Source organism: Podarcis liolepis (assembly GCF_965112155.1).
Source record: "Podarcis liolepis genome assembly, chromosome: 4".
NCBI lineage: Eukaryota > Metazoa > Chordata > Lepidosauria > Squamata > Lacertidae > Podarcis > Podarcis liolepis.
In genome coordinates this window covers 49,919,516-49,945,718 of record NC_139558.1, presented here as the reverse complement: position 1 = coordinate 49,945,718, position 26,203 = coordinate 49,919,516, and the positions used below count along the sequence as shown (strand labels likewise).

At 43.4% G+C, this 26,203-nt stretch overlaps 1 protein-coding gene across 4 annotated transcripts in view; it reads right to left on the bottom strand.

Annotated features, from left to right (window-relative positions):
- Positions 1-25,456, bottom strand: part of KDM6A (lysine demethylase 6A) — a 104,477-nt gene extending 79,021 nt beyond the window's left edge. For 3 of the 4 annotated variants that reach the window (XM_083498410.1, XM_083498407.1, XM_083498409.1), the window contains exons 1-2: positions 24,752-25,433; positions 24,400-24,463 (exon numbers count right to left, since the gene is read on the bottom strand). In XM_083498410.1, the coding sequence (XP_083354536.1) occupies positions 24,400-24,463; positions 24,752-24,918 (231 nt within the window). In that variant the 5' untranslated portion in view covers positions 24,919-25,433. Of the gene's footprint in view, positions 1-24,399; positions 24,464-24,751 lie in introns of all 4 variants that reach the window. The other variant, XM_083498408.1, reaches the window with a different exon arrangement.
- Between the last annotated feature and the right edge of the window lie 747 nt (positions 25,457-26,203).

Sequence of the window (26,203 nt, the reverse complement as noted above, 5' to 3'; positions counted from 1 at the left end):
AGGTGAGTGGGGCTGAGAGACTTCAAAGAAGTATGACTGGCCCAAGGTCACCCAGCAGCTGCATGTGGAGGAGCGGAGACGCGAACCCGGTTTCCCAGATTACGTGACTACCGCTCTTAACCACTACACCACACTGGCTCTGTGGTGGACTGCTAGATTCAAGTAATTCCCTCCCCTCACCCCAAGTAAATGTTCATTTTTATTCATTAGAAATAAGAAATAAGAAATAAGTTTTCATTAGAAATAAGAAATAAGTTTTTAAATGATGCAGTAATCTCTGAACAACAACAGGTGTCTGGTCCACAAGCTCACACTGCATCAAGTCTGCTGTACTTCTTCCTCATTTCTCTCACTCCCAACAGTAATACTTAAGAGAAGGAGACTCTGACTGGCACTCTACTGCTTTGAATTAGTCATGGAGAGGAAAGTAGTAATAGTTGGAAGCTCTAACCTTTTATGACATTTTAGACTGTGAGTATAAGACTGCTACTAAAGTAAGTTCCACAGGCATGTGGGAGCTCTTCAAAGTGGAACTGCAAGAAGAACTGGGAAGGGGAACTGTACACACAGCAGCTCAGACCTACAAACACCCAGCCACCAAAATTAAGAGACAAATCTTCTCACATTCTTTTTACAACTTATATCCATGGATTTCCATTCTGTGAGCCACCATAATATGAATATATGAAATAATTAGGATATATAACAAGTTTATTAAATATGGGCACTAGTTTGAATCTTCTTAATTTTTCACTTGTTTCTGAACTTCCTAAGAACCAAGGATGCTAACTGCGTTCACATGGTATCCACGTTATTCTAATCCAGGTATAAGACAGATATTTACACACAGTACCCATGTATAATTGAACTTTATGATAATGAAAACTTCGGGGGGGGGGGGTCCACTACCCCTGTTCTTTTCAAGGTATGGGTCATCCATCCAGTGTTCGAAACTCCCATTGTTCTAGGCACATTTTGCGACAGGGAATTTCATTAGTGCAAGCAGTTTCTGAGCTCTGGGTGCAGTACTGCACCTAAGATTTCAGAGTAAAACTGCACAGTGGAAGGAAAGGAGGACCTTTTTACGCCTCACAGCTACTCTTAAGTATATTAGGGGGGTGGGAAGAGGAAGAACTAGACCATGTGAAAAAGGAACATAATATTTTAGCTGCAGTGCATTCCTTTTCAGCTTTGTATTCTTATTACAAAAATGTGCGCCTAGAAATTCTGTTGTTGCGCCCATAACCTAGGTTTAAGGTGCCATTTAGCTCCTAGCTTTCATATCTCACTTTCTAACACTGCATCCATCAGGGCAATCAAAGCAGTCTGCTTCATCCAAGAGAAACTGATAAAAAAGAATCTAGCTCCAAATTTGAATCATATTTAAGCACTCAGCATGCAATAGACACTGAATCGAAACCTGTAAAATTAAATAGTCATCTAAAACAACTGAGATTACACTATGAGCAACGTTCCAAAAAGTAAATCTTTGCACAATTTGTGCGTTCTGCACAATTATACATGCTTATATTCCTCTGAAATCAATGGGGTGTTAAGTGTGCATAAGTACAGCCAAGACTGTAGCTGAAATAAGAATAACACATTATGTTCCTAATTGATATATAGGTTGTAATGTTTGATGGACAAAACAAACTTTAAAAAATAAATCAAGTCTAGTTTATAAAACTTTGGCGATATCCGCATGCTTTAGACTTAAGGCTAAGCTTTAAATCAACATTTGATTAAATCAATTCTAGGTGATACATTCTGGTATATTGTTGTATCTTTGCAACCAGTCAAAGATGCAGGGCATTGTTATAGCAATTGGAATAAATGCCTTTAAAATTAAATACACAGGGAGTTGGTATTATCAGTCACAACTAACCACAACAGCAGCTCTGGCCTTTCTTCTAGCAGAGAGAAAGTATTCTGCGTATCATCTGTAGCAAATTCAGAGAATGATGTTATTAAAGTTATGGTACTCTCTCTGGAAAATGTCTGGAGAAACAAAAATGGAAGATACTGAAGGAGGAGATTGGGATACTATTGTAAACACAACAGGAAATGGAATTTGATCATAATGGGACATGAACTAAAGGATATACAGTAAAAAAAAAAGGGAATATTAGCCCAATATGAAATCACAGTGGAGAGATTTTAAAATGGACAGAAGAATTTACTTTCACTCAATATGGATTAATGGTGGTGGGAAATAATGAAGATAAATCCAATATAAAAATATGGTTGACATTTATCAATAATAACAACAATTAGAGCCCATTTCTGACTTTGCATTGGGAAAAGCAATGATTCTGAGATACCTTGACTTGACTTAAAATAAATATTGTTTAACACAAAGTGGAGAAGATGGATGTTAGAATGAACCAAATGTTTTAAATAAACCTTTTTTTATTTTATGTTAACGGGCAGATGGAAAATGAGAAGTTTTCTTTTTGTAGCTTTCTATACTGTTTCCTTTTCTTTGTCTTTCCCTCTCTCTCTTCTTATTGTCCCTTTCCTTCTATTTTTTCTTCTTTTTTGGAGTCCCACATTTGGGGACTTTATAATAAAGTTCAGAGATTATATACTCATGCATGGCAAGCATGTCCAACTTGTTGATCGTGATCTACAAGTCGATTGCAGGTGCCTTTCAGGTTGATCGTTGGATGCAATGAAGAATTGGGGGCAGGGGGATCTCAACAACTCTTGGCAATGATAATGGGTAGATCACTACTAGGTTTTTTTTATACTGGGAGTAGATTGCAGTCTCTTGGGAGTTGGATGTGCCTGATGTATGGGATAGCTGCATATTCTTGCACTGCAGAGGGTTGGACTAGATGATCCTCAGGGTCCCTTCCAACTCTACAATTCTATGATTCTATGGCTGATGGAAGACCCGGCATGAAAGGCTGGGAGGAGTGAAAGGCTGGGAGGAGAAAGGAAAAATCCGAAATGAGATCTGGGAGGAGCTATTGTTCCTCTGTGAGTGGAAAGGGACAATAATTGCTTTAAAGAGAGGCCTCCATATTTTACTTATATGATTTGTATTTCTTGTAGTTGCTTTTTTTTTACTGTATTATGAATTTTTTAAAATAAAAATCTCATTCAGGGAGGAGTGAGAGAAAGAAACTACAGAGCACAATGAACAATATCCAGCTAAGTTGTACTTAGAGTAGACACAATGAATTTATCCACCTATTTTAATTGGTCTGCTCTGAGTATGACTAACATTTGATATTACCCATTGCACTTAATAAAATATACTAATAGTAACCATACAAATGAAGCCAAAGAGTCACTGAGAGCTTCAATTAATTTGAATAGAAAGATGTGCCAGGAAAAGAAGACCCTTTTACATTTGAGTCCACATTTATTCTCTAATGCCTATACTGTACTACCTTTCTGACTACATAGGTTTTTTTTTCTGGAAGGACTTGCATACAACACTTTTCAAAGATGTGCTTGTTGGAGTCATAAACAATAATGTCTGGCTTCTTGAATCATTACAGCAAGCTGTTGGATAACATACTGCATTATAAATGCAATGTATACAGTAAATATTGTGATTAAGCAACTAATTAAATAACAGCCCATTTCATGAGCTGCTGCCCCAAGGATTGGCAAAGACTTTTGCATATGGAAATGGTGAGCTCTCCCAAGCCTGCCATGGATTTACTCAGAAATAATATAATTTATTCTGGAAAAAGCAGGGAAGAAATATTTTCCAAACCCAATCTGAGGGCTTGAGAAAATGTCTCACTGCCCCTGACAGTCCCCTGCCTTACTTAGTCAGCTAGTAGAGAGTTTGGGGGCTTGAAAGGCGCATCTCTCCTTTGAGGCAAGCTTTAACAGGTCCTCAGAATTGTTATCCAAAGCCAAGGTTGGAGATGTTACCAGCACTTCTAAGTATCACAATGCATTGTACACCAGTGTTGTCTCATTAGCCAGGGCAATGCACCAGAACAGAGACATGGTAAGCTTCTGCTCAACTGTCTCAACTTTGATATGACTCTATAGCATATATCCTATGAATTAGTACTATGAATTTATAATATTTAGGGTTACAGTGGATTTTTTTCAGTCTTAAGTATATGGTTACTCAGAAAACTGAAATAGGTGGAGTGAAAAGAGAATTGCTCTTCATATATGTTGTCCCATATTACAACATATATGAAAAGCAATTCTCTTTCCACTCCACCTAATTCAACTTTGGCCAAATAAAGTATGTTGTTTCATTTTCTAAATCATCCTCTAACAAGAATACAGCAGTCATTATTCCATTATCTCCCTCTAAAATGTTCCTCAAAAATGTGTTATGGATCTGTTGTAATAGGCATGTAAAATTAAAAAAGAAATGAAATACACACATTTAAGTAAGTTCATTGTTGCATTCATTGTTACAAATCCAACCTTGAGTATACCAGAACATGGATCACTATAGCCAGGCTATCCCAGTTGGAAAAGGCTGCAGCTGAAGAGCTGCCTAAACTTGCAAAGATGTCCACTTTGGGTCTTTAGTGACAAAGTGGGATCAAAAAGCACCCCCAAGATGCATACCTATTCCTTCAGAAGGACTGCAGTCCAATCCAGCACACCTAATTCCAAGATTTGGTACCTACCCACAGTGCCTATATCTCCTCAGGTTTCAACTTCAATTTACAGGCCAATTACCAAGCCCAGGTAACAGTTCACCACTTCCTCACCTGATGCAGATGACAAGGAGAAAAAGAGCTATGTTTCATCAATATGCTGATGACACCTCACTCTAAATCCCCAGTTTAACCTACCACATGGCAGTTTATAGATGCTTCAGAGAATGAAGGAAAAGATGGAATCTTGCAGGAATCTACAGCTGAAATGTCATGGAATCTAACAGAATTCCCCCAATGCTGTTTTCTGAAACTAGTCAGTCATGCAGGCACAAGTGGAATCACCATAGCACCATGGCTCCCAATCCAGAGAGTCTGTCAAGCAAGCTCCCATTATCAGTATGGCATCTATGCATTATACACAATATTAAAACTGTTAATAAATCCATGAACTTAAGTTTGTACAAGCATATTATGAAAACATAATCTGAACCCATTTTACATATTTAGGAATGAAAGTTACAAACAGAGTGAGTAATAAATATTGCTCCCTCAGCAAATACATTAATATTATTATAGCCCTGCAATTAAACATGCCTGAGGTGAGCAAGAATTGCCTCTAGGCTGCTAAGAAAAGCCTCGCAGCCTAGAAAGAGCACATACATGCAGTGCAGTACTGCTCCCCACCTAAGGGAATACAGAATTACCATAGATGCTTCCTGCCTTTTCCTCGTCATCTGACAGTGTGCAGCCTGACTGAAAACAACCATAATGGAGAAACACAGCAGGGTGCAATGGCCTCTACCAATACAGCCCCCCCTTCTGCTGCCTCTGTAATATGCCTCTGTTGGGGAGGACACTGACCAAGATGAGGAAATGCAAAACATGCCAGTTGCCTCTTCCCAGGGTTATACAGTAGCTTTAATTTCAGAAGGTAGGGAAGAAGCTGCAAGAGCAACTACTTTAGCACTGCTTCATTTCCTTAACATAACTACTTATTCCATACCTTTCAATTCTTTCTAATTTTCCTTCTCATTGTCTATATTTTCCTTCTCCAAGATCTATGCTTCTAATTGCAAAATCTTCTGCAAAGCTCATCCACTGATGTTCTTCCGATCGTTCCACCGACACGAGCACTGCAACTTGTCATATGAAACTATCCCCACTCTCCTCCCACTGTGTGCTGTTCTGGAGGTTCTACTGACCCACACAAACCAAATTCAGCAGGGCGGGGGGAAGAAAGCCCATAGTGCTTCTGCTGAGAGGGCTGGTTAGGTGAATCCCGCCCTCAGTTCTCCACCCCTGTACTACAGGAAATAATGCTTGTACAAAAATATACATGACCTGTTTGTTTAGGTGTTGCAGTTGTACAGATTTAAACTTTAGTGACATACATACCCACCCACCCTATCTAGAAATTTAACTCCACAAATGTTGAAGCAGAAGGAGGGGAACTGTTTCTTCTCCAGAGTGCAGGGAGGAAATTTTGAGAGAAATTGAAATATACACTATATTTACAGCCCCAAATGTATAAATGCTTAAGACTGCAATCCTATGTGAACTTACCTAGGAATAAAGTAACTTATGAATGTACATGTATAGGATTTTGCTGTTGATATTATACAAACAAAATTGTGAATGTGGCCAATATTAAAGAGTGAGGGCCCCAAATTGTTGCAGCCTCTGTTACCTAAGCACATGTATCTTAGTTTTTGCCATGTGAGTTGTTAGTAAAAATAAAGTTTGAATGTAGAAACCACACTTTTTTCACAAATGAAAGAAACAATTATTTGGGCAGAACCAATCTTAAAGAAGGGCCTATATAGTCCTTTCATAAAGATTGCAGAGCCCTCTAGGTGCAAAATGCATCTTAGATTTAAGTTCTATATAGGTATACAGTAAAGGTGGGGAATCTGTGGCCCTTCAGAAGTGGTTGGACTCCAACTCCATTAGCCCATGACCAATGAGGATGATGGGAGCTGTAGTCCAGTAACACCTGGCCGACCAATGATACTGTGCTCCTGGTCTATGTGTAGGAATTATCACTCACTAATGTGCTGGTAACCTCACATTAGCTGGTAACCTCTTGACTATTATAATGCGCTTACATGCAGCTGGTCTGGCGGTTGAAGCTGGTACAGAATGCCACAGCCTGGTTGGTGAGCAATGTTCCTTATCGGGCAAATATCACGCTAGTGAAGGATCTGCAGTGGGTGCCTAACAGCTACCAATCCAGGTTTAAGGTTCAACTATTAACACACAAAGCCCTAAAGAGTTATTGGTTGTTACTGATTTTATTGTTTGAACTTTTTAAAACTATTTTGTCATGCTTTATAACTGACTTACTTCATTGCAAATTTTGATTGCAGATGTTCTAAGGTTCTGATCAAATTGTTGTTCAGATTTCAATTATGTATTTTATAATTTACTTTATAGCTATAAACCATTTCAGCATGTAAGGTGAACAATAATAACTAATGCTATAGGATAACGTACATAAAAATATTCTTATTACACATTTTGAGTGAGTAAAACTTTGCGTTAAAACAAATTTCTGTCATTCCAAAAGATAAAATATATAGTGGACTATATTTGGTTTTTTGTTTGCAATAGTCCCCCAAACCCCCAATTTTTTCTATTTTAAACAATTGGAGAGAAAGCTCGGGGGGGGGGGGCTTGTCTATTTCCCAAAGCCCATTCTTTTCATTTCACCCCCAGACCTTTCAATCTCTCTCCATTGTTCACAAAGCTAAATATCTGATAAGAGAGTGATCCTTCTTGTACAATATTGCCTCAAGTTGAATTATATAAAATATTTAGTATCATCACTGGGGGTTTTAATGACTTAAACATTTGCTGTCTCTGGGCATCTGCCTGAACGGACAATGTTGCAAACTGAAGATGGGGGCAGGGATGGCATATAATCCCTAACGCCAACATTTGCAGGCGAACTGATGCCCTTTAAACATTCATGGAATAGGTGTGAGAGTCTGTAGCGAGATTCTAAGCATGTTCAGTTTAGCATACTTAGAAAGCCCCCCCACACACACACACTACCAGGAATTCTGATAAAACAGGGATCCCAATCGCAAGGAAGTCTCTAAACACATTCAGAAAATTCTCTAAACCTTTGCATCTAAAGGGCAGCCTATACACCCAGGGAAAATACAGGCATGGCTCACATACACACTTCTGCCTCTCATTCACAACATTACATGTTTATGCAAAAACCTGAATACCACTAGTATAAGTCTGTCATTTTTCATGTTGGAGTTACACAGTCTTGATTCTATGCATGCTATTTGAAAGAAATTTCCACCAAGTTCAATGGTACATAAGTCAGTTAAGAGTTCACTGAACTTCAGTCTGAAAGATTTATGATTAAAATATGTAAAGATCTATGAATGTATACACAGATGTGCTTGTACAAAAATTAAATTGAAACATTAATATTATGTAATAGATCAATACAAAAAGTTAGTTTGTACATAGTCACCAACAATCGCATTCTCTAGGGGATGTGGCATCTCTAAAGTAAAGCTTCCATATGAAAAATTTTGGGATATGGGGGCCGGGGCAGGGACCAGAAACAGACCCTTACAGATTACCAGAAATAGCCTGCCTCTGAACAGAATATGAAGGGGTCAGAGCTAGTAACACCAATCTAAAATTAAATAGCTTATGCACCACATCATATATGATGTTGGGTGAGGGGCAAATTAAGGTGCAGCTGAGTCAAAAGGGGGCTTGCCATGTCTTGCAAAGCCACATGCATTGTGCTCCAAAGAACTTGACAATCAGATGATTGTCAGATTACATCAGCCAGATCCAATTACACACCCCTGTCCTAGAGTAAAACAGAGTACAAATTTTCTGTGAAGCAACACATGCATTACAAAATAAACTGTGGGTAGGCTTTAAATGTGCATTAATAATTTGTGTGTTGTTAATTGTTTAGGACTGTAAACTGATATTATTGGTGAAGACCAGAGTCTAGCCACAATCAAGACTCAGGGTCCAAGGCTGCTGAGTCTTTAGCTAGGAGCCAGACCAAGAGCAAAACCAAGTTCAGGGGTCTGATCCTGCTGCTGGAGATCGGGAGACCACTGCATCCAAGGCTGGCAGACAGAAGCTCCCAGAAGAACCCCTGGACCATCAGGTCCTGTAGGACCAAGGCCCATCATGGGAGTTTTCCCAAGACTCAAGAATCAAAGGCCTCCCGCAGTACCTAACCAGTCCAGAAGCACAGAGAAACTATAGAAAGGAGGAGTATCCATCTTCAGGCAGGAGAGTTGACCCTTTAAGAATCTGAAGTCTCCACAGTGGGGGAGGGTAGACTGGAAGCAGAGGCTATAAAAGTCTGTCCGATCTCAATCTCTGTCACAGTAAGTTACTCAACTCAGAACTATCCTTGGTCCTGCAACTCTTTACCTGTCTCGCGCTATGAGACTAGCATCAGACCAGGACACAGCATTGACCTCCCAAAAATGTTCCACATTCAGTGATGGAAATCCATATTAGAATCTTAGGGTGATACATGAAGATGCTCATAGGAAGCAAAAATATTGAAGATGGAAAGTCTCCAAATATTTATTATAATTAATTAGAGCCCACCTTTTAGGAATCATCATCATCACTATTAAATTTCTATACCACCCTTCATCTGAGGTTCACAGGGCAGTTTACAACATAAAAACACAAAACAGAGTAACAAACAAAACCTAAACCTACCCCACAGAGATATGTAACGAAGGCACCATGTGAGCCTGCCTGGGGAGAGTGTTCCACAAATGGGGATCCACCAAAGAAAACTTCTGCTACTGTTATTATTACTACTATTTATTAAATTTCTATGTCGCCCTTCACCTGAAGTTCACAGAGCAGTTTACAATAAACACAAAAATGCATATCATAGTAACAAATGAACACAAAACCCCCAAACACATTGTTTAAAAGGCCATTGTTTAATTAGCCAAAGGCCTGGGAGAAGAGGAAAGTTTTTTGCATTCAGCTTTATGTGCTTGGCAAATAAATAAACTGATTTTTTTTTTCCAGGAAAAAACGATTTTGCACCAGAGGCAGAGTTAGGGTAGCACAATCAGTTCTGCCACACTCAGCACGAAGCTAAGGAGGTGCCACAGGGCTTCACAACTAGTATATTTAGCAGAATGGAAGGCTAGAGGTGCAGTTGCTGAATTTTGGACTCTCACAGGGCACTGCTGAAATTTGAAAAACCTAAATTGGCCCTGATTGCACCCAATGTGTTTTGATTACAGGCAACTACCAATCAACACGCGTCCAAAAGATGCGTGATCATGCACATGGGTGCGATGGCAAACTTGAACATGACTTGAAAAAGTCATGAAAAGGGCGGAACAGGGGCGTGACGTGGTGGAACAGGATATGACATACTTATACACGCTTGTGGGCCAGGAACAGAACTCCCACACAAAATGGTCGTTGACTGTGCAATTTTTGCTTTAGAAGTGATCCCCAGAACATAACCCCCACATAAGTTGTGGGATTACTGAATAAGAAACCCTGTATATGTTTCAGGTTAGGCAAGGCCCAGCTCTAACATTTATACAACATCTGTATAGCTACTTACTTTAAAAGATTAAAAATTACAAAATTTGCTATTAATTTAATTTATGCTCAAGCTTTCTTCATGCAAGTGGCCTTAAAACTGAATAAACTTTCACTTTTTTAAAGTAATAAGCTAAATGGTTTCCCAAGGCATTTCCAAGCTGGAAAGAACTCTCATCCCCCAATGCTTTTTTCTACCTTCTCCACCTTTCTCCACCTGGAAAGGCAAAGTGGTTGAGAAAGAACCACAAAGATCATCCCTGTACATGCTTCTGTCTCTCTACCTGGACACATACCTTATTCCCCTCTCTGAGACTTTTCAAAGAGACAGAGGAAATGCCCACATTTGAGTTTCTGTTATTGAAAGACAGACTATAAATTGCAAATAAACTAGCTTGAAAAGACAAGATAGGATAGAGATGGAGAGGTGAAGAGAAATGTCTTCCCCCATGTGGCTTTAGCCTGCTACTTATCAGCGATGGTGCCAAAGAATAGTGGCTAACGCAAAACAACTCACAATACAGTGAAATATTGCTAGACCAGTGAGACTAGTTTATTGAGAACAGTTCAAAAATGCATGAATCAATGCAGGTGGTGCAGTCTTATAGATGTCTTCTCCCGCAGATCCAGAAAAAGAGGAGGGAGGAAAACAGGCTTCCTGAAGTTCATACTTTGCTGAGCATCAAATGGAGGAATATGAACACAAAATCTTACAACCTTAATATCTATTTAATGACCCAGGTAGGAGAATCAGCACATACATACAAGTCCTGGCCCTTCAATAAATGACAGCAATTAGCCAAACATATGAGGGTAAGATTTGATACCTTATGTCCTGATTTGGATAGGTTCCAGTTTGGGTATTGTCAGGGAACTGCCATCGGAGCATCAGGTGGTGGAGGGACTCAGGGAGGAAGAAAGAGACTCAACAGCTGAAGCAGGGACCAGCAGGGGGAGGAGTGGGTCTCTGAGGGAATGCGAGCAGGAGGGAGGGCTCAGGGACGCTTCCAGCGAGAACAGTGGGGAGGTATCTGAGTCTCCCATAGGGAGACCCACACCTCGCCGGAAACTGTCACGCCGTGAGTCCAGGAGACGCGTTTCCGTTAAGGAGCTCCTTTGCTGGAAACGCTTCCGCAGACAGCCACTGTCGGACTCTACTAGTGACTAGAGCAGACATGTCTGAGGAGCTCCGTCACACACGGAGGTTTGTGGGGTCGCACAAACTCTGAGGGAGCACGTTTTTACGCACAAGCAGCTAATCAATCCCTAACAGCAGTCCGACAGTCTCTGTACGCTGCCTGTGCAAGAGAAAGCATCATGAGCGAACCAACCGGAACCGGAGGAGCGGGGGCTGGAGCTGGTCCAAGCTTGGAAGATAGATACCGAGCGTTGGAGGTCCAACTGGCGCTGCAGACGGCGAGGCTGGAGGAGAGAAGGGCTCAGGATGCAGACAAGAAGGGGAGAGCCACTCAATTCCCCAGAAAGGTACCAGGATTGGTGCAAAAATTTGGGGGGGACCCCAAGGATTACCATGCCTTTAGGACAGAGATGCAATATGCCATTAATGTGCAGTTCGATGAGTTCCCTGATGAGGAATCGCGAGTTGCTTTCGTAATTGGGCATCTTGAGAAAGGGGCGAGAGACTGGGTTCGACCCCTAATGGCAACGCACAATGACATACTAAAGGACACGAGGAAGTTCTTTCGTGCAATGGATATCATGTTTTCCAGCGATATTGAGGAAGGGGCGGTGCGCAGACAGCTAATGGCTTGTAAGCAGGGAAGTCGATCTGTCCGTGAGTACTGGACTGAGTTTACCATGCTGATTCACAGACTGAGTTGGGATTTATCGGCGGCACCCATTCAAATGCTATTTGAAGAAGGTTTTTCTTCGGCGGTGAAAGACGAGCTGTCACGGAGCCCCAGGGCGGAGTCTATGGATCAGCTGACCAAATCTGCGCTGACCATAGGAGCGCGGCAGGAGGCAAGAGCCTTGGAGAGGCGGGAAGGGAGAGGGGAACGTTGGAAGGAGTTCCGCATTCCAGACCTTCCTGAGCCAGCTTTCCCGCTGGCAGAGCCGATGGAAATAGGAACAGCGCGCGCGCGCGCATTTTCAAAAACCAGCGAGGGGGCTAAGAAGGAGGGAAAGGGCCCCCGGAAATGCTATCTCTGCCAACAGCCAGGCCACTTTGCCAGAGTCTGCCCCCAGAGGAAGGAATGGCAAGGGATGGTGGGAGCTGTTGAGGGGGGAGAACAGGGGGGAACGGAGCAGGTAAAAGCCAACGCCTGGTTGCCACAATCGGGGCACTGCAGCCAGGCCAAAGAGCAGTGAAAGTGCCCGTGCCAGAAGCTCCTCGACCTGCTCTAGTGATTGAAGTGTCGCTAGAGCTGCAAAATGGGCACCCCCTAAAAATAAAGGCGCTATTGGACTCAGGCAGCTCCTGCAATTTTATGAGCAAGGAGTTTGCTGCTGAACACCAGATACAGACTATCCCTTTAAGCAACCCCCTGCAGGTGACCACGATTGATGGCAGGGAGTTGTTGGGAGGAGGAGTCAGCTTGCAGACTGTCCCAATGATAATGAGGGTGGCAAGGCACACAGAACTGATAGCGTTTAATGTGGCCACCCTGGGAGGCGCTCCCATTATTTTGGGAATGAGCTGGCTAGCTCTACATGATCCGCTGGTTGGCTGGCATCAAAGAGTGGTGTCCTTTGGTTCAGCACATTGCTTAGAACACTGCAAAGGGGAAAAGGGTTCAGCAGGGGCCCAAGCCACCCTAGCAGGGACTGAAGTAATGGAGAAGGTGAAGGTACCACCACAGTATGCAGATCTCAGCGACGTGTTCAGCGAGAAGGAAGCTGACCAACTACCACCTCATAGACCCTTTGATTGCCAGATCAATTTACTCCCTGGAGCACAGCTTCCCGTGGGCAAGTTGTATGCCATGTCAGACAGAGAAATGCAGGAGTTGCGAGGGTTTATTGACAAGAACCTGAAGAGAGGCTTCATCAGAGAGTCCAAAGCAGCAGGGGGTAGCCCAGTGTTTTTTGTGGACAAAAAAAACGCGGACAAGCCGAGACTTGTATGTGATTTTAGGAGGTTAAATGCAGTGACTGAACCGGTGGCTTTCCCTATGCCCAGGATTGATGATATTTTGACCAGGGTGAGGAAGGGAAAGATTTTTACAAAGCTGGATCTAAGGGGGGCGTACAACCTGATACGCATAAGGAAAGGGGATGAATGGAAAACCACCATGTTTACCCCTTTGGGGGCATTTGAATACCTCGTTATGCCATTTGGATTACAAGCAGGCTCAGCGTGTTTTCAATCTTTTATGAACCACGTACTGGGTCCTTTGCTCTACAAGAATTGCGTTGCTTTCCTAGATGATGTGTTGGTGTATTCGGAGAATGAGGAGCAACATGTGAGAGACGTCAGAGAAGTGTTGAGCAGACTGCAAGCCAACAGGCTGTGGGTCAAACTGGAGAAGTGTCGGTTCCATACCAAGGAGGTGGAATTCCTGGGGTACCGCCTGTCAGACAAGGGATTGGCCATGGATCCCGGCAAGGTACAGGCAGTGCTGGAATGGAAAACACCCAAAACCAAGAAGGATGTGCAGAGGTTCCTAGGGTTTGGAAACTTTTATCGTAAGTTCATCCGCAACTTCGCCCATCTGACGGCGCCCATCACTGACTGTCTCAGCAGTAAAAAGAAGTTTGTATGGACGGCGGAGGCGGAGCGAGCGTTTGAGGAGCTGAAAAGGGCCTTCGCCTCTGAAGAACAACTTCTGCATGTGGATTTACAAAAGAAGCTAAGGGTTGAAACAGACGCATCTGACAGAGCCATAGGGGCGGTGCTTCTTCTGCAGCCGGGGAAGGAGGAGTCAGAGTGGCGACCGTGTGCCTTCTTTTCGCGAAAGCTGAACAAATCCGAGAGGAACTACACGGTGTACGACCGAGAACTTCTTGCTATTCATGAGGCGTTCCGGAGATGGAGGCATCTGCTAGTTGGTGCACAACATAAGGTGCAAGTGTGCACGGACCATAAAAATCTGGAGTATTGGAGAACTGCGCGAGTGCTCAACCAAAGGCAGTTGAGATGGGCCCAGGAGTTCTCCAAATTTAACTTTGAGATTTGTTACGTGCCAGGCCCAGAGAATGTTAGGGCGGACGCTCTCTCACGCAAACCTGAATATTTGGAGGGGGAGGGAGCACCCGAAGAAACCCATATCATTCCAGAGGACCGCTGGGTGTGTGGGGCGACTTTGGTGGGGCAAAGGGAATTGGTAGAGGGTACGGTGCAGGATGCATACGCCCAGGACAAACTCAGGGATCTCAGGAGGGAGGAAGACAAATCCGGTGGTTTTGAGGAGAGAAACGGGGCATTGTATTATAAGGGAGCGTTATATATACCTGAAGGGGAATTGAGGGAGAAGGTACTCAAGCAGCTGCACGATAGCCCCACAGCAGGGCATTTTGGGCAACACAAGACCATGTGGCTGGTTACCAGGGAATTTTGGTGGCCCAAGGTCAGGGAAGATGTGCGGGAGTATGTGAGAGGGTGTGAACAATGCCAAAGAGCCAAGGGGGAGAGGCGGGCGCCGGCTGGTTTATTAGAACCACTGCCCACACCTGAAAGACCGTGGGAAGCAGTGGCAATAGATTTCATGACTGATCTGCCAAAGTCTAGAGGGAAAACAGCCATCATGGTTGTAGTAGACCTGTTAACTAAAATGGCCCACTTTATAGCCTGCTCACATGCGGTCACAGCAGAAGAAACAGCCAAATTGTTTGTAGAGAATGTGTTTCGGTTGCATGGCGCCCCCTTGAGGGTGGTTTCAGACCGAGGGAAACAATTTACTTCCAGGTTCTGGAGGAAGCTCATGAGCTTACTGCATGTAGAGGTTAATTTTTCAACGGCCCGTCATCCAGAAACCAACGGGCAGGCGGAAAGAGCAAATGGGGTTCTCCAACAATATTTGAGGTGTTATGTTAATGACAGAGAGAATGATTGGGTGGAGAAGCTGGCGTTGGCAGAATTTGCCTACAACAATGCAGAGAACGTGTCCACGGGGATGAGCCCCTTTTTGGCTAATCACGGGTGCCATCCCAGAGCCTTCCCAGGGGGGGAGGGGGAGAACTGGAGCGTTCCAGCTGCAGAACAGTTCGTTGAAGAAATGGAAGCGATCCATCGCCAGCTCCAACTCAACTTAAACAGGGCTAAGGAGGAATATAAGAGGCAGGCAGACAAAAACCGAAGGGAAGGTGAAAGCATCAGGGTGGGGGACCAGGTGTGGCTGTCAACCCAAGGGTTGCCGTTCAAAGGAGGTTGTAAGAAATTAAGACCCAAAAGGCTGGGTCCGTTTGAAGTCATGCAGCAGGTCAATCCAGTGGCTTTCAGGCTCCGGTTACCGAACCACATGAAGCTGCACCCAGTTTTTCACAGGTCGTTGCTGTCACCGTATAGAGGAGACAGTGAAGGGAGGGTCACAAGGGGACCAGCAATGGAGGAGAAGGAACACAGCTACCATGTAGCGGAGATCCTCGATTCCAGGTGGAAGGGAGATCAAGTAGAGTATTTGGTAATGTGGGAAGGGGAACCGGAGTCGGAAAACACCCGGGTTAGGGCAGAGGATGTCAATGACGAAGTTTTAATAGAGACTTTTCATCAGAGGTTCCCACGTAAACCTCAGCCTGTAGCGAGGTTCCGAAGGGAATACTTTGCCACCACCGACGAGGAAGAGGAGTTGGAGGGGTTCCCAGATTCTGAAGAGGAAGAGGATTCAGCGAGCCAGGACGACGATCGATGGAGGGAATGGTTCGAGACGTCGGAAGATGAGGAAGATTCTTTTCGGGGTTTTAGCCCTTCACCTCCCAGGGGAGAGGAAATGGGAGGGGGTGAAGGGGGCCCTGGAGGGGAGGTGGATGTCAGGGAACTGCCATCGGAGCATCAGGTGGTGGAGGGACTCAGGGAGGAAGAAAGAGACTCAACAGCTGAAGCAGGGACCAGCAGGGGGAGGAGTGGGTCTCTGAGGGAATGCGAGCAGGAGGGAGGGCTCAGGGACGCTTCCAGCGAGAACAGTGGGGAGGTATCTGAGTCTCCCATAGGGAGACCCACACCTCGCCGGAAACTGTCACGCCGTGAGTCCAGGAGACGCGTTTCCGTTAAGGAGCTCCTTTGCTGGAAACGCTTCCGCAGACAGCCACTGTCGGACTCTACTAGTGACTAGAGCAGACATGTCTGAGGAGCTCCGTCACACACGGAGGTTTGTGGGGTCGCACAAACTCTGAGGGAGCACGTTTTTACGCACAAGCAGCTAATCAATCCCTAACAGGTATTATCGAATATAGTAAGATCATGAAATAATACCCACATTTAGAACTTGGATACTGGAGCCATTTCTGCTTGTTTAGGGAGTTACTTGTACATTACTGGATCTCAGATACAGTCATACCTCGAGTTGAATGTGCTTCAGGTTGAGCGCTTTCGGGTTGCACTCCAGACATAACGGAGCGCGTTACTTCCGGGTTTCGCCACTCGCGCATGCACAGACGGTCAAAATGACGTCACGAGCATGCGCGGAAGTGGCAAAACGTGTCCCGCGCAGATGCACCATCGCGTCTTACATTCTATTCAGGATGTGAATGGGGCTCCGGAATGGATCCCGTTCGCATCCCGAGGTACTACTGTAGTTTTGTTGTGTTGTTCCCACTCAGTAAATATCAATTCCGCTTCATAAGATGGCTCCTCTGCACCACTGTTAAGTGCCTAGTCCTAACTACTACTAGCAGACTGACAATAACGTAACAAACCCCTAGTTACTTCCTGAATGAAACATAATCAGGAACACACAAAAACAGAACAGTGTATGGAAATTATTGTCCTCATATACCTGTGCGTCTCAGTCTAACCCTTCCAGTAAATGGCAATGAAGTGAAGTCAGACATGAGCATGAAACAGGAGGAGGGTTTACCCCCGCTTCTCACTCCTTAGAATTTTCCTCTCACTTCCATCTATTTCACACAATGAGTACAAACTGTGGCTAATCTTGTCAGCAGGTACATGAGGGTGGGGGTTTGTTCCCATTCTCTTACTAAATAGCCTGTTGGGTTAGATTAGTTGCAACCATTGATTTACAAGATCCAAGAGAAGTGTTCACAAGGGAACGATGAGCACCACTATAGTCCTTTAGTTAACTGCCACTCCTCCTACAACCAAGGAGAAAAGGTCTTTCAAAAATAAAGCACTGGTTTCCCTCACTGACTGTGGTAACCACAACTGTAATAACTGCTGAGGAAGTTCCATCCACAGGTTCTTACAAACAACTAAATGCTTCACATCATAATTTACCATACACACAGCACCAATGAAGGCCTTCAGGAATCCATAACGCTGGACACAGAGAACTCAAGAAATTATCCTTAAGGAGTCTATCCCTTCTATGAGCAATACCTTTAATCTATATTAGTAAAGCAATCTGAATCCTATCTGATAAGAAAATATGTTTATTGTTTGAATCGTAATTGCACTAAAATTTAAGGCCTGTAATTCCACCTTCAGCTTTTAGTTTGCCAAGCAAATTAAAACTGCAGTCATTCTAAACTTTAGCTTTTTAAGGTGCTTCCGCAACCCATTCATCAGAGTGCTCCCAAATAGTTCAGATCTAGTTATAATAGCAAGTTATAAAACTGTATATATAAAATTATTCTCTAAAATTATATATGTATGTATGTATGTGTATGTATATGTATGTGTGTGTGTATATATATATATTTAAATCAAGTAGAGATTAAAAGGCTGAATTATTATAATCATTCAGTATACTTCCTATTAGAGAAAAATGGAAAATATGAATGTGAACAAGAGATCCAAAAATTGTGATTCTCTTAAAAATATATACTCAAATGAAATACAAGTTGTAATTCTGAAAATGTAATAGCAGACTGTCTAAAAATGATGTAGCTATCTTATGGCCATATGCCAAAACATAAGGTGGCTGAAAAGAACTAGCTAACTCCAAGATTTATACTTTAATATACAATGACAAAAAATGATCTAGAATGATGTATATATTTATTCCTTCATATTTCCATGAACAGACTTTAAGAAAAAGAAAAAGATCACTATTGATGCCCAAAAAGAAAAAAGACTTTTTGGGATGTGTGGATATATTAATTGGGGTGTGTCAAAGCTTAATTTAGGGAGCACACTCAAGTTTCTTATGCATTTTTACATATTTCGGCTATTCTTGGTACATGTGTACACACACGTACACACTCTCCAAATTAAGTACTGGCCTAAAGTATAGCATCACCTCTTAGATTACAATCTTTGGCTGTATGGGTGTATCAGTTTTGATGGTCCAAAGCTTATTTAAGGGTGCACACCCCTAGTTCTTTATTCTCTTATTTAGGCATGATGGCACCATGTTCTTGTGAAACCCTGGAATCATTGATTGAAAGAATGATTGTTTTTAACTGTTTTTAGAATGTTTTTATTGTTATTGATATGTTTGCCACACTGGGAGGAAGAGAAGGATATAAATGAAATGAAATAAAATAAAATAAAATAAAATAAATGATAACTAGTGAAAATGATAATAATATAATATAATGAAACACTCCCTAATTATAGTTTGATATAAATTTTATGGATGTAGATGCACAATAGGAGGATGGCCAGTGACCATTTTGGAATATTGCTTCCTTAGACCTGTGCCAACCTGCATATGATGTCTATCTAATTTTGATCATTCCAGACTTGCATTCTATCCAAGTATAAAATGCCACCAGTAATGGCATTCCTACAGAAATCTCTTACAGGTACAGGACTATCACTGGTATCTCAGTGATCATTCTGATTCATAGTGTTTGTAGGAAAGTTTCCATTATTGTAGCTAGATTAGGCCTCAATCCAGGGAGTCACAGAATGAGCTCCACATGAGAAGTCACATTTCTAAGGCTGTAGTCCTATGCATTACCTAGGAGTTAAGTCCCTCTGAAACCAGTAGGACTTAATTCTGAGAAAACAAGCATAGGGTTGCAGGACATTTTCCAGAACTCCTTGTGTAAATGCAATATGACCACACATTCAACAAAAGACTTGCAGGATATTCAGAAGAGACTTCTGAGCTGCATGGGGAAAGTGAGAAATCAAATTTCTGTAAGGCAATGTCTAGCTTATGTCACAATGAGAAGCTGATTCTGTCCTGCAAGAGATATTTCCTTTTTTGTTGTTAAACCATCAATTCAATTTACATGGAACTTGAAACGGCTTACTTTTTTAGAAATGCAACAAATAAATAAATTACAGAATATCACTGTCTAAATACCTCAGATCACAACATTACCAAAATATGACTAAGCGAAATCTATTTTTAAAAAATATTGGTTTTTTAACCATCCTGTATCACCAAACAGAAAAAAAAATCCACGAGAAATCAATCTGATTTATTTCCAAATAGAAGCAGTAAGGACCTAACAATAAGTTACACATTCTCTGATAATCCTAGTCACACATGTGTTTGCAAAACTAGACTATTATATTGAATAATTGCAAAAATAAATTAACAGAATGAAACTTAGTGTATCCATTCCTTGAACAGTATGTCCATTACATTCTATTAAAAAAACATTGACAAACCTATTGGTTATGGCCTAATTTTATCAATGCACTAAATAAAAACATAGTCAATTACTGTCATACTAACTTCAGTCAATATGACTTCTGTTATACAGTGGTACCTCTGGTTACATACTTAATTCGTTCCGGAGGTCCGTTCTTAACCTGAAACTGTTCTTAACCTGAAGCACCACTTTAGTTAATGGGGCCTCCTGCTGCTGCCGCGCAATTTCTGTTCTCATCCGGAAGCAAAGTTCTTAACCAAAGGTACTATTTCTGGGTTAGCAGAGTATGTAACCTGAAGCGTCTGTAACCTGACGCGTATGTAACCCGAGGTACCACTGTATACACACCCAATGTACCAGTGAATTGCTGCCTTAGAAAAGAGAGAAAATAAAATAAACAGAAGACTAAAATGCATGAAACTGTAGTGGAGACCTTAAAATAAAATACATTTCACTCCATGCAACTGTCTTTGAAACAAAGTTGTTCCAACAGTAAACAAGAATTCCCATGAAACATTAGGGTAACAAACCATAAACATTATACAAAGTACTGGCAAAAATGACTGAGGATGGATTCAAAGTGCACTGAATATATCTGATGGCAAATTCTATCTAACCCTACGCATAGGCATACCTCTCATTGCATAACAGTAAAACCTTACTTAAGAGCTTCCTTGGCAATATATTATCACTGACATTAGGATATAAACCTCTGGGTATGAGTGAGAAAGAAGTTGCCCTCTGCTGCAAGGCGAAAACACCAACCTACAAACATGGGTATAGATATTTAAATATTTAGGCTTCGGTCCTAATATGCAATGAACATTACCTTTACACATACTTTATAAGGAAATATAAATGCAATGTATTTACACACAGTTATTCAACGTACTGAATCTAGTTGGCACACTAGTCAGCAGTATAAATAGATTTTATACTAGAATTTCTTATATTTAATTGTGCATGGGGGAGGGGTGACCCAGGATAATATTGGGCCTACCATACTTCTTTAACGTGCCCTTTAAGCCTGAAAGGTTCGCGCACCATACTATCACAAACCTCATTAGAATAAGGTCTACAGTATAACAAAACAATTGCTGCAGCACAAATAGAAACCTAAGCAAGTGCACAGAGGAACTAGAAGATCCAAAAACCAGAGTGCAATAGCAGAAGCTTGCTTATCATATACACCCACCAATGCCTAACTGCAAGCCAGGAAGTAAGAGTCATCATACTGCCCTGCCCCCATATTAAGAACAGAAGCAGATGCACTAGCCTTATCCAAAGCAGGGTATCAGGGAAATATTTGCAACACCTTTTTCCTATCAGCTCAATGCTTCAAATGAAGAACTGCTTGTAAACATTAAATCGGACCCTGAGGATTTGTTTACACTAGTATTTCACTTGGTATGAGAAGTACAAAACGCATATTCCTGTGTTGTCCCCCCCCCTACAGAGTAGAAAATGCATTCTGCATGGGGAAATTAAGAGCAGAATCAGACATATATGATATATCATAATTTAAATATCCCTTTCTGCACCTTAGATCAAGAAGCATATAATTTTCATATCCAACAAAAACAGTGGAACTTCTTACAACAGGCCTAGAAAAGTGCTCCTGAGAGACTGCCATTGTTGTCACTAGGTACCATACACTTAAAGGTACTTGCATGTTCTAAAACTGTACTGATTAGCAAACTTGAAGCAACACTGTTTACATAAAAAAAAAACTAACAGTGGGGGAGGGGGAGTAAAATAGACTCAGAATAATGACCACATTATGAACTTGCTCCTATCATAAACCACAAGCTTACCTGAGCGAGTAACTATGACAAAAAACTTAAAGATGCCAATCCATAGGACAGATATCTCAGGATTATCATGGACCCAGGAAGTAACCCAACAGGAAAGTCGTTTAGGTTCCCCCACAACTCAGTGATACTTTGCTCAATAGCAAAATAGAACCTAGTTATTTTCTGACACAAAAGTCAGACTCTCCACACAGGCAGTTTTTCCTCTGAAATTGTTCAGCACCTCATAGGCCTGGCCTTGTGCATCTGAAAAGGCCCACAGCCCTCACCAGAACTACTGATGAACAATGTAAATGAACCCAGGCTGAAACCTAAAAATGACTGAAGTGTTCAACTGGCTGCTTAGATCTTGCCTTTTAAAAAACTATTATAACTCAGAGGAAGCACTTCGTTCCCAGATGGTTTGGATTGGCGTTATCATCTAAGAATGAAGAGTTCTACACCATGACCATTACCTACTACACATAAGGCATAAATTGTTGCACCATCCATGGTTTTGACACAAACTATTGGTGAACTTACTGGTTTTTTGCTATGTCAGCCATGAGCTTTACATTTATACACATGTTTGACTATGACCAACTTTCAATGAAGCTCTTCACTGCAATCTTTGCCTGGTGACAGCCCATTCTGGAAATTAAGCCCCCAACCACATAAGGCCTGGGACATCACTCTTTCAACAGAACCCATCTGTTTTAAATCCATCTGCCCTAGTTTGCAATTTCTGCATACTTTTAATTTAGGCTATAATACTGTCCCCACTTACCATGGAGTAAGCCCTAACCAACTCAATGAGACTTATTTTGGAGTAAGCATGCATAGGGTTAACTTGAATATATTTTCATATTCAGAAACGTCAATCCAAACCATACAATGACAAGATAACAATATACTATCCATTTTCATGTATACTCTAGCAATGTTACCCAATTGTTGGGCTCTGCTCAATAGGAAAAGAAACCTTCTCAGTTCTAACCCTTAAAATCCACAAGTACCAAACTCTGTTTTAATAATGTCACAAGAACCTAAGCCTCAAGTTATATACAAAAGATAAATACACATGTGAACTAAATATGCAAGAAAAATGAAAACACATTACAGTTATATTGTGTGATATTAAAAAGAACACAATACCAAAAGTACTCAGGCTGTTCATCTTTGCAGATTGCGGCCTAACATTTTAAGCAGCAGAAACTCATCCATTTTTTTAAACATATGTGTCTTATCCTAAAACAGTTTTCAGTAAGATTTCAAATTCTGATAGTCTCTAACATACCAGAAACTATATACGCACAGCAGATTTTTTAAAAATTAAAATAACTACTTAAACATTAAATGCTTTGGAGAACCTGTCTATTTTAACATTGCAACGAAAGCCAATAGAACAGAGGAAAGTGCCATTACATAAAACAAAACAGACATACCCACGTAAAAAATCATTCACAACGTAGTAAGTTCACCAGTTACACCAAAAGGAAAAAAATGTAAGCAAGCATTAAGGTCTAAAGTAGACTATTAAATCCAAATGGGAATGCCAATTTTAAAATAAGGAAATAATTTCATTTATATCCAGTCCAAAACATTAAGATGTCAAAATATAGACCTTAGCTCTGAAAATGCAGTGTCAAATGAATCAGCATTATAGCCTTTCTTGCAGCATAATAATGGTTAAAACTGTCCAGAAAATTAAATGGTCATATCTAGCTGCATGCTCCACAGGTTGATGCCGTTTATCCATGCTGTAAAAGTGCAATATTCTACTTTAGAAAACCGGAGGCAGGAGCTCTCAATACATTAGTGGGATTTGCAGCTCCAAAAAGCCACACTCTTCAACTGATATACATATTCATCCCTACTATTTATTTCCCTGTTTACCTCCTCCCACCCTGTTCTTTCCCCTCCCTATCCGGCCATCTTGGGCAGTCAGGAGCAGCCATTAGTTAACTAAATGACAGGACCAAGAACTTTTTTAAATATAGGAACAAGATTTCTCTTCACACGCTCAGGTGAGCAGCAACAGCCTCTCCCCCATGGCCTGACAAAACAGCATGATGAGGCGAAAAGCCTGGGAGAGAAGACTCACTCAAGGAAGATGCACTTTGGGAGGAAGATGGCTCGAGAGTAAACAAATCACTTGGCGACTGACTCCCCAAAGTGACACACCATGGAAGAAAAGGGATCCCGCTTCTTCTAAAGCCCTTCTTTCGTGCTTATATGAATTAAGTTGGGCCGCTTCGGTCCTTTCCAGCTTTATGAGTAAATATGAGCAAAAGGGCTTTAAAAAACCAGGAGGGGGGGGGAAGGAGGTCCAAGGTGGCCAATGGCAGATAAGGAACGCCCGATCTCCCGATTATTCGCGAGGTTGCTCCCAGCTGGAGGGATTCAGGCCAGATGCGCAGGCACTCTCTGTCCTACTTTTTGGACAAAGCCCAGAAAGTGACCGAGAGCAGCTTTCCACTCCACGCGCCCCTCTCTTCCCCCTCCGCGCACAGGGGAGCAGAGGGAGGCACCTCCGGGCACCACACGCGCGCCAAGAGAGCCATTCTCGTCCGAAAGCCAGGGAAAGAGGTGGTGGCCACGCAGGGCAGGCTCGACCCAAGTCTCCTGGCGAGTCCCACGGGCGCGCTGCTGCTGCGGCGGCAGCGGTTTAATTCCTCCAGCTCTGCTCCCCACACACACACAACACACACGCACACACACAAGCCCACACAACACACGCGAGGGGAGGGTGGCTCCCTCGTCGGTTGCCTCCTCCCCACCCCCACCGGAGCCCAATCCCCCCTTACCTTTAACAGCAAGGCCTTCGTTCTGGCGCCATCTTCATGAAGCCTCTGAAATCCGAAGAGTCGGCTGCAGAAGGGGGGAGACGGGAGAGAGACAGGCTGAGAAAAACAGCCGCGTCCGCCGAGAGGCTGCCCCCCTCGCCCGCCCCACACGGACGCCTTCATCCGCTCCCTCGCGCTCGCCGCCCGCGCTCCGACCTGACGAGAGCACCACAACCGCCGCCGCTCTTTTTTATATTCCCCTCTCTCTCTCCCACACACACACACGCGCACACACACAAGACACACACACACACACCCCGGCCGAGCGAGAACACCGGACGAGCCGGAGCGCGGATGCTGCCGTTGGGGGTACCTGTCGAGGCCGGCGAGGACTTCTCTTTCCTCCGCTGTCAGGCTGGCGAAGTCCTCCTCGCTCTGGCCGCTCGCTTTCCCCGCCGCCATTTTCTTTTCCTCATCACCGAAAGAAGCAGTAGAGGCGGCGGCGGCGGCGGCGGCGAGCGACACTCCACACGATTTCATGGAAACGCAGCGCAATTAACTCGCGATCGCAAGGCCCCCCCTCCCCGCGCGCCCACCCCAAGGCCCCCCCAGTGCCGGGCGGGGCGGGGTGCCCGACACACACACGCCACCAACACAACTTTTATTACAACAACAACAGCCGGCAGGGAGGGGGAGGGAGAGGGAGAGGCGGGGGGGAGCCCCGCTGCTCGGAGGAGGAGGAGGGAGGGAGGGAGAGAGGGAGGGAGGGAAGGAGCCCCAGCGCTGGAGACGCGGGGGGAGGCAGGAGGGGGAGGAGAATAAGGAGGAGGAGGAGGCGGCTGCTGTTGCTGCTGCTGGCGGCGGTGACGGCGGCGGCGGCGGAGCAGTGTTTACATCGCTGCTGAGCCGCCAGCCCCGGCGGCGAGGAGTGAGTGGAGTCGGAGTGACAGGGGCCCGCGCGCGCCCGCGCGGGGTGTATTTGTTGCCTGTACAAACTTCCCCAGCAGCTGCACAAAGTTGTTGTAATTGTGTCACACAGCGAACCCCACGCCGCCACCGTGACCCCCCCTCCCCACCCCGCTTGCCTGTGCCCACGCAGCCAATCGCCGCGCCCAGCCGCGCCCACGTGACCTTTGTTGACTTACGTCAGTCATAGCGCTCCTCTACCGCTACGCTCGAGCTTGGTAGCCGCGCTGCCTTTCACGTAGCGGCTACGCTGCGGAGTTGGGAAGGTGTACTTCGGGTACCCCGATTGCAGCCGGAGCGCGGAATCCTCCATGTGTGGCCGTGCCGGGGCGGGGCGGGTGGCGTTAGAAACTTCCTCTACTTTTCTAAAAAGTAGAAAAGGAGCCAAACCTTCCTCACACCCTGTCGGCACAGCATCCACATTTTCGAGACAGATATTCAACGGATAGAGACAGCAGAGGTTTCTGCGGAAGCATTTCTTCATGTCATTCAGAGTCTGGCAGGGCTTTGAAAGCCTTATGACCTCCCGCGCGGAAGAAGGGCAGGGATTGAGAAGCCAAGTTACTCAGGATTTAAAAACGTTGGCATTTACTGTGTTGTGGTTTCTAGGTAGTTCTGCAGGCAGAAATTCAACGCATGTGGCCTTTCCCTGTTCATAGAGATGTAAAAAGCTGCACTGTTGAATTTTTACCTGCTTTGCCGACTTTCAAAGAGCAAATTGGTTCTCGGACGGACGAACAACACAGGATATGAAAAACGAGAGTATATTTCTAATCATGAGATTCGTAGATTCATTATTCCGTATCAACCCGTTTCAGTTTTGTCAGGGCACGAGGTCAAACGTGTACTTTTGTGTGTT